This window comes from Gopherus flavomarginatus, chromosome 1 (genome assembly GCF_025201925.1).
Source record: "Gopherus flavomarginatus isolate rGopFla2 chromosome 1, rGopFla2.mat.asm, whole genome shotgun sequence".
Classification (NCBI taxonomy): Eukaryota; Metazoa; Chordata; order Testudines; family Testudinidae; genus Gopherus; species Gopherus flavomarginatus.
Window position 1 is genome coordinate 39,488,938 of NC_066617.1, and position 8,921 is coordinate 39,497,858.

Sequence of the window (8,921 nt, forward strand, 5' to 3'; positions counted from 1 at the left end):
TCATGTTATGTACTTCGTATACAAACTGCAAAGTCAGTTGCCTAGTGACTAGAGTTGACATGCAAGGTCTGAATTTTCATCTAACAATTTTTTAGGAGCATCTAAATTAAAAGGCAAATATACACACATTAAATTATTGGAACAAGAGGTGCTATTGAGGGATACACCTGATTTGATACTCCCCTTACTTGGATCAACTGAAATAATTAGAATATCCACTTTATGAAGAGAAAGAGCTACTTAAACTCCTCTGATAGCCATTTCCGTCACAAAACGGCAAGAAAATGGAGGTGTTCTTCCCACTTTTGCTTTGCCTCCTGCAAGTCAGTGGCATTTTGAGTCTAACCTTATCAACCTCAAGAGCTTGATTTTATGCCCACAGGGAACCTAAATATCAGCAGATGAGCTGGCAGAAGATAGGACTCCCAGGAAGGGTAAATAAAAAGGGGGGGGGGGGGGAGGAGGCAGGAAGAAGAAAAAAAAAAAAAAAGGTTTAAGTCCTGACTTCTACTATCATAGGTATTACATAGTAGAGCTTCAACATAGTAACCTAACATGGGTTTTATAATGGCGGAATCTTGTAGACAAACTTTGCAAGCTTCAAAAAGTGGGCATTTCTGCTTCTCTCCACCCCAATTAACTGATTTGTCAATAAAACTGGAAGGCTGAATTTGATATTCATGTCTGTTTCCATAGCAATCACTACCTCAGGTTTGACTTCACTATAGGCCTACATAACGTGAAACTGGGCTGTCACATTTGATTCCAAACATAAAATTTGAAATAGTAAGGGAAATATTGTGAGTAGTTTGCTAGCTAGCTTCTCTGAATCAAAAGCATTCATGTTTCTCAAAAGTGTTTTAGTTGAAACTAACATCCTTTCTCGGACTCCTCATTGTACAGATTGATGCACAGGAAATTTTCTCTCTCCCAAAATGGGGGTAAGTTTACTTTCCAATAGTGAAACAGTAACCCATAATTAAGTAGGAAAAAGCTTCTTTTTTATGGTTTAGGGAGATGTTAAAAGCAATTGCTGTACCAGCCTATTCAAAAATCCACAGGTAGTGGTGAATTCCTTTTGTGATTAAGTTCTATCTAGCAGCACAATTTTTGATTTTTGAAGAAAGTTCACATAGATGTAGTCAAAGTGGGTGTGTTTAAACAAACAGGAAGAGTTTGAAAAAGAAAATAGGTGAATACACACACACACACACACACACACACACACACACACAACACAGTACTGTTATATACAAAAAAAGTTTAATTGAAATACCTGTATAAAAAATATGATCTCCATACATTTCACACTGTTAAACAGAAGAAAAAAAATCCAAATCCAAGCTGCACAAATGCAACCAGAACACAGAAACACAGCTATTAAAATAAATTAATGTTTATGACTCTGCCACCCTACCTTCCAGAGCCAATACACAAAGACTGTACATTGTCAATAATTTAAAACCTTTCCAAATAGCATTACTTTACATTACTGGTAGAATACCAGATAAAGGCATACTAAACTTTAAAAAGTTATTCTATTTCCCTTAAATTAGACTTTGTACAACAATTTTCCATCTTCCAACAGAAACTGGTAAGGTCAGGAAAAAAAAACTGTTTTGTTTTTTAAACAAAAGTTAACAGGAATGCAGAAAAGAGTGTTATGGGCAAACCACTAGAATTCCCATAGGGAAGGGGGAAAGCAGTGTTGAATATAACTCTAACCAAATAAATTAAGCAAATAAATAGCCACAGCTGAAACTGTGGGAGGTCTTCTAAAACTTCAAACAAATAAATTAAAACAAAAAACAGTATAATACATGGGAAAACCAAATTTACATAAACACATTATACAGGTATGGAAAAAAGTAAAGTCCTTGAATATTGCATTGATTGTGCATTTAACATGCTCATACATACTTTAAGACTTGCAGGTTGACAAAAGGAGAGGGGTGGAGGGAGGGTGAGACTGAGAAAGGGGCTTCGCATGCCCAGTGGTAGAGATGATAAAAGAAAACAAAAGTGAATGTTTCTGGGGTGGGAGGGGAGGGGAAGCTGATATACCTGTTCATATTTGTATGCAGGCTATAGGGAATATTTTGGAGCAGCAGAGATGGGTTTGGAGGTGGGACAGGGACTGGAAGGAGTGAAATGTCTGTGTTCAAGTATTCCATCACCAGTGGATGGGACTACTTCATTCAATCACCGAACATGTTCTCCAATGCATCATAGGAACTGCTTCCTCCAGCACTGAGTCTAAAGGGAGCAAAATCCTATAATGAACTGGATCTTCTTTGGACATACACAGCTCAAAAAAGAAAGTCCCACTGAAGCAGCTTTCAAAAAGGCACTCAAAAGCAAATAAAAATCTAGTCCAGGCTCTATGAGAGCAAAAAAGTTTACCATGTATTCAAGAGGTCACTGCTTTCTTAATAAGGTCAGTCTTTTGACTAAGTACTGGCCTGCAACTCCCAAACATTAGCGTTTCCAAAGGAAATTTCTCATTCCAAAGCAGAAACCAGCAAAAGGGGAAAATAAAATCAAGTCCCTCAGACAAAGATTCAACTACAGAATAATGAATGCATTTTTCTAGCCCCTCCTACGTATTGGCAGCAGCACTGTGGTCTTTCTGCTTGTAGCTCCCCTCCCATTGTGAGGTCCTTAGTGTTTCACAGACTCTCATTGCTTGAACTTGTGCTAGATACATCAGTATCAAGGGTCCGTAGCCTTATGTCACAGTCCTCAGACTTCACTACTTCAGATTTGTGCATCCACGCATGGTCAAAAATTTGTTCAAGTGTTGGTCTGTCTGAAGGCCTCAGTGAAAGGCACCATTTGATCAGCTGCTGACATTCTGAAACAGATGGGTAAACAGACGACATTAGACTAGAAAAGCAAAAAGAACCTCAAACAGAAAATCACCCATTATCATAAATTAAGTGTTAGTAATATTTTTGTGTTTGAACTCACCAGGTGATATTCGTCTCCTGAAGTATAACCGTCCTCTCAAGATCTCTTCATCTTGTTCAAAAGGGATGTCTCCACAAACCATATCAAACAGAAGCACTCCCAAGGACCACACTGTTGCTGACCTCCCATGGTATCTGTGGTATCGGATCCATTCTGGAGGACTGTACACTCTTGTTCCTACAAATCAAAAAATAGCACCCCCCAACATCAGCAAACTTTTAGTCTCTCCTCCCCCAACATTTTAGTTGGGCTGCACATTCATATTAAACCACACAAGAATAAAAAAAAGTCTAAATATTCAAAAGTCATAGTGGGCCAAATTCATCCCCAGTGAAAGTCCAGAGAAGCTGGCTACAAATTACACCATGCATACATTTAGGCCATTAGCTTGTGCTGTTCTGTTGTGATGAATAACACAGCTTCCATCAGATGACTGTTTACTAAGGCATGGCTCCTTTCACTGACCATGTGGCGTCTACAGGATCACACCAAAAATAGACACAAAAGGACAAAGGGAATGGGAATGGGGCAAGGGGAGGAGAACGAGAAGAGAAACAGAAGGTGAAACTCAGGTCTACCTCATTACATACAGCTAATCGGCTTTATCCAATTCCAAGACAGTGTGAACAAAATACAGACTTGCTCCCAAATTAATTTTTTCAGAATAATCAAAAAAGGCTACTCTGGCTCTCTGAAAAGGCCCTTAGAAACCGCCTTCCCTTGGCACTAGGCTGTTCCCTGGATACCAAACAAAAACTGGAATTTGTGATGCTGATGGTCACATGGCCAGGAGGTTCAGGTTTCACAACAAAACAGATGTTAAGTGCAGCAGCTGACGACAGAGAAAGGGAGGGGAAAGTCCCTCATCTATATCAGGCACACTCACAGCAAGGGGTGGAGGGAGAGAGAAAAAAAAATAAATAAATTCAGCTCTTCCCTCCAGGTGCAAGAAGCATTTCAGTTTTCCTAAATTTAAAAACCCAAATTTAAGTCATTTAAGGGGCATATATATTTTACCCCAGGATTTTAAATCTGCAATGCAGGCATCAGCTGGGTTGTGAGTAATTCATTAAACTAGAAATCAAAATATATGCATTGCACACAACACAGATGAGAACACCTGGCGCTGGTGAAGCCTCAATGTAAACAGATCGCCCCCTAGGAAAAATGCCTTTTCCAAGGCAGGGAAATATAAATTGCTGCGTCACTGCCTGGAATCGCCTTTTTCCTACACTACAGAACACCCCCAACTGCCTCCGGTGCACACGTTTAAATTACCCGCAGATCCATTACTAGCTACTGCAGCTGCAGAGCCACCTTGTTGTTGTTCTCAGGGGCTGAGGATGACTAACAACCACGCAGGGAGAGCGCACCGGGTAAGCCCCGGCGCAGGGTTTTGCTGTCTCACCCGCACGGAGGCATTTTGGGGATGGGAGGGACACATACCATCGAAGTCGGTGTAGACAGTGTCCTTAAGGATGGCTCCGGAGCCGAAGTCGATCAGCTTGAGCTCGCCCGTCCTGAGATCCACCAGCAGGTTCTCGTCCTTGATGTCCCTGTGCACCACGCCGCAAGTGTAGCAGTGGCGCACCGCCTCCAGGACCTGCCGGAAGAAGCCCCGGGCCGTCTCCTCGTCCAGGGCCCCCTTCTCGGTGATGAAGTCGAAAAGATCCTTCACCAGCTCGGGCCGCTCCATGATGATGAGGTAGCCGTCTGGCCGCTCGTACCAGTCCAGCAGCTTGATGACCCCTCTAAAGCCGGAGCCCACCTTCTTCAGCAGCACGATCTCCAAGGGCACCATCGCTCCGCTCTGGGCAGCGCAAAGAGGCAAGGGCGGCGGTCACTCATCGGGCAGCCCAGGCCGGGAAGCCAGCCAGCCTCCTCCCTTCCCCGCACGCAGACTCCGCCGGGCAGAGGCAAACCCACCCCACGCGCGGTGCACGGAGTCTCCCGCAGCAGCGCGGGGGCTGGGGAAGTCCAGCGCCGCTCCGCTGGGGGTCTCCGCGGCTGCCGCAGTCAGAGGGGGAGGGGCCGCGGGGAGAAACCCCGCCAAAATCCCCTCCGATGTAACCACCACCACAGCGGCGGGAGGGGGACCCAGCCCTCTGGCCGCTCAAACAATAGCCAGGCTGGATGACTGCCGGCCCCCAGCTTCCCTCGCACCCACCGCGCGCTTACACCCGCTCCCCAACAAATACTTACAATGGTGCCCCACTCGGTGACCCGCTCCTTCACCACATGCTTCACGGCCACCTGGGGGAGAGAGGAGGCACCGTCAGAGCGGGGTGGGGACAAGCCTTCCCCGCTCTGCGGCGGCTGCGACGCGCGACCCTGCAGCCACGCACACGCCGCCCCGAGCAGACAGCAAGACACAACTACGCAGCCATGAATAGCCCCCTCCCCGTTCTCCTTACCGGCAAGCCGTCTGCTATCCGGGTCCCCGCGTACACCGTGCCGAAGCCCCCGCTGCCCAGCACGGAGCCCACCTGGTAGACTTTATCGAAGGGCTCCTTCTCCGATTTCGCTAGAAACGGGAAGACAAATTAAAAAAGAGGTTGGAGTCGCTCTATTAAGAAAGCAGGACACGAGGCAGGCGAGAGGAAGCCCCACCAGGGGAGCCGCATGGCTGTCCACACCTGCACATGCGGCTCTTCAGCCTAAGCCTAGCGAACTAGGGGAAACCAGGCGGTTTTGTTTGCGCTGCACGCCAGCAGCGATCCGACAAGCCGCCACCCAGAGCCAAAATATCCCAACACGCCCCGCTGGAGGGGGGGACGCGGACGCCGCGCACTCTCCCCTAACAACCCAGCTAACAGGGGAGCTGTGCCCATCCCTACGCGGCGACGCGCTAGCAGGGAATGTGACAGCCGAGAAATCCTGGCAGCTTGCAAACTCCCCATTAAAAAGCGACGGGCACCGCACCGCGGCGGGGTCACAACCAGCGAGTCGCTCACTGCGTACCTGGCTGGAGGATTTTCACTGGCAAGTGATCCATGCTGGTGGGGTTGCAAATGTGAGCGAGGGAGCCAAACTTAGAGAGCAACATCTTCCAGAAGAGCCGAGGGAAGGGGGAGGAAAGAGATCCTGCAGCGAAACGCAGAGTGTGTCCTCCGGGCTAATTATTCAATTAACGAGCTGCTGGAGAGGAGCGGCGCGCTCTCCTTCCCGGCTCCGGGAGGGGAGCTACGAAGCGGCTGCCTGGCTCCCGCCCTGCTCTCCTCGGTCCACCGGCAGCAGCTGACGTTGTAGCAGAGGGTGGCAGACGCCTCCAGAAATAAACAGCCACAAAAAAATCCAAGCTGAAGCGGCGTGGAGCCCTTCGACAACAAGCAATCAATAACGGGGGCGATGCTCTGCTTCTCCCAGCGCAGCTGAACGCAACCCTAGATGCCAGCAGGGCTGCAGAGAAAGTGGGTAAAATCCGCCCCGACTAGAAGGACGCTTGCTCGGGGCCGCTGGGTGATTGCGAATTCAATCCAGCGCCGCAGTGAAGCCGTCACCCCGGTGCAGTAGCAGCGCAGCCTTCTCGGTGCCTGCTCACTTCTGAGCTCAATTACAGCAGGAGCTGCCTCTTAACTCTCAATGTTTTGGTGCGGAGAAAAAGAGACAAAATATCCCTCCGCGGGGGAGTGGGAAACACCTCGCTGTGCGTGTCGGATTACTTCCCCTCCCGTCGAGCACACCGCGCTAGGATGTCTTCGTGCGGTCTCCGGCTCCGGCGGGGACTGCAGCGTCCCAGCCCGCAGTAAATACAAGGGCTGGAACTACTTATTTGTAGTAATAGACGCGCAGAGTTACACACTGTCTGAAATTTTTATCACACACTAGCTAAAAGAGGAGGGAGAGAGAGCGAGCAAGAGACTCTAATTCGTATTAACTTTATCAGTCAGCCAATGAAGGGCCACCTTTTCAAAGAGGGGGAGTATCGAGCCGTAGCCAATCAGGAAGAGGGTCGTTTGCATATGTTAAAATGAGGCCGGGCGCGCAGAGCGGGAATTCCTGGGCGCGCCTTTCTCCTTTCTCTCGGCTGTGTTGGGGAAAGGTCATTCTGCGCCGAGCTGAGACACTGCGTCTGGCGCTGGAGTGGGAGGGAGATAAGGGGAAAGAGCAGCAGCAGCCGCCATGATCACCGTTGTGGGGACACTGGGAAGGGGAGCGCTGTATCCACGCTGCGGCTTTGATGAAGCCGCCCAAACAGCGTTTAGAAACCGGCTTATTTATAGCACAGCGTTCACTGGAATAACACATCCCACTCCCTTGCCTATTATAGCTTCATTTGTGCCCGCCGTTTCTCTGCTGTGATTTCTTACTCCGCTCCCTCCCGGGCGGGCTGAGCTGTACCGCTCTTGGCGGTGGAGTTTGCTCCACAGAGCCTGGGTCCGAGCCCTTCAGCCTGCACCCCTGGGTCTTTGTATGGCCGTATCTGCCGTATGAAAGCGCACGTGCGATAGGGGGAGCTGATGGGATTCCCTGATACGCGCTGGGAGACGTCAGTATGTTATACCCGAGCCTGCCCTTGAGCGGCGAAGAGCCGCTCCCTAGTTAGGCGTCAGTTAAGAACTGCAAGAAGCGCTTGTGTTTCCTCCCCCTGGCGAGCCCGTCCGTTGGGTTCGCTGGGCTGGACCCGCACAGACGCTGCAATGTCGCACGCTGGATCCCGTGCGTGTGTCTCAGCCATCTCTTGGCGTCTGGCGCTGGCTGAGATTGAAAGGCAGCTCCTTTCCGATCACAGTCCACAGAGGGCGCTGAGGCAACGAGAAATCATCCAGGGGAAAGCCGCATGGCGTCCTCAGGCGAGGTGGGCGCTCAGAGCTGCTGCCTAGTCTCACTCAGCTGAGAGGCAAGTCTACATTAATTGTAAGGCAGTTTTTAGAAACACTTCTCTCGTGAAGAAGGAATTTACAACTTGTTTCAATGAGAACTAACTTCACTCAGTTTCTGCCATTTCCACTGAAACTGGAAGGGCTTGAGCTGGCCCTGCAAACACCCTCAGGTTGGCTTAGGGCTTGTTCTGTCCTTAATGCATTTGGTGGGTAGAGACAGTTGGATAACAGTTTTAGGGACCACGTAAACTCAGCTTTCCAGTTACTGCTAATGGGGCTAGAGGTGCAGCAGCTCTAGTCTAAGGGCTTGTTTTCATTGACATCACTGCAACAGTTAGCTGGAGTTAGTACAATTGAGTTACTGCACTTCAAAACAACACTGGAATTACACACAGAGGGATTTGATTAGCAGCACGGAGTGATTGGATTACCAGAATGATTGGATTAGTTGATGAGCAGTTTTAACCCAAGCTGTTGCTTCCCCACAGCATTACTAAGGCCTTATCTATACTAAAAAGTTAGGTTGACCCAGCTCCATCACTCAGGGGTTTGAAAAATCCACACTTGAGCAACATAGGACCTAACCCCTGTTGTAGATAGCATTGGATCGAACAGAGAATTCTTCTGTTGACCTAGTTACCCCTTTTTAGGGAGGTGGACTAACTACACAGGCCGTGTAAGTAGTGTCACTTTGAAGTGCTTACAATGCAGTGCTATAGTTGTACCACTGTAGTGTTTCAAGTGTAGACAAGCCCTAGCTCAAGCATCGGCATCACTCAACTGTCAAACACCCCAGTTCCCCACCCTCGATAGAAAAATTCACACCCCTGAACAATGCAGTTAAGCTGACTTAACTCTACTGTAGACAGCACTAGGTCAATGGGAGAATTCTCCTGTTGACGTAACTACTGTCTCTTGCAGAGGTGCAGGGCTGTCCCTACCCATACACAAACTATGTTGCTGCGCAGGGCACCAGGAAATCTGGGGCACCAAATTGCCCCAAATTTCCTGATGCCCTATGCAGCTGGGCGTTGCATCCAGCTCCAGCAGCCAGCCCAATCCCCTGGATGGCTGAGCCAGCCCCTCGTGGGCTGTGCACTGCAGGGCCCAGGAAAGCTGCCCCTGCCC

General features: G+C 48.8%; 1 protein-coding gene across 1 annotated transcript; it reads right to left on the minus strand.

Annotated features, from left to right (window-relative positions):
• Positions 1-1,241: 1,241 nt before the first annotated feature.
• Positions 1,242-7,067, minus strand: PIM3 (Pim-3 proto-oncogene, serine/threonine kinase). The gene is made up of 6 exons (XM_050936348.1): positions 5,932-7,067; positions 5,385-5,494; positions 5,173-5,223; positions 4,417-4,780; positions 2,971-3,147; positions 1,242-2,854 (listed from the first exon to the last, which is right to left on the minus strand). The coding sequence occupies exons 1-6, from the start codon at positions 6,014-6,016 to the stop codon at positions 2,670-2,672; spliced, it is 972 nt and encodes a 323-aa protein (XP_050792305.1). The 5' UTR covers positions 6,017-7,067; the 3' UTR covers positions 1,242-2,669.
• Positions 7,068-8,921: the final 1,854 nt, after the last annotated feature.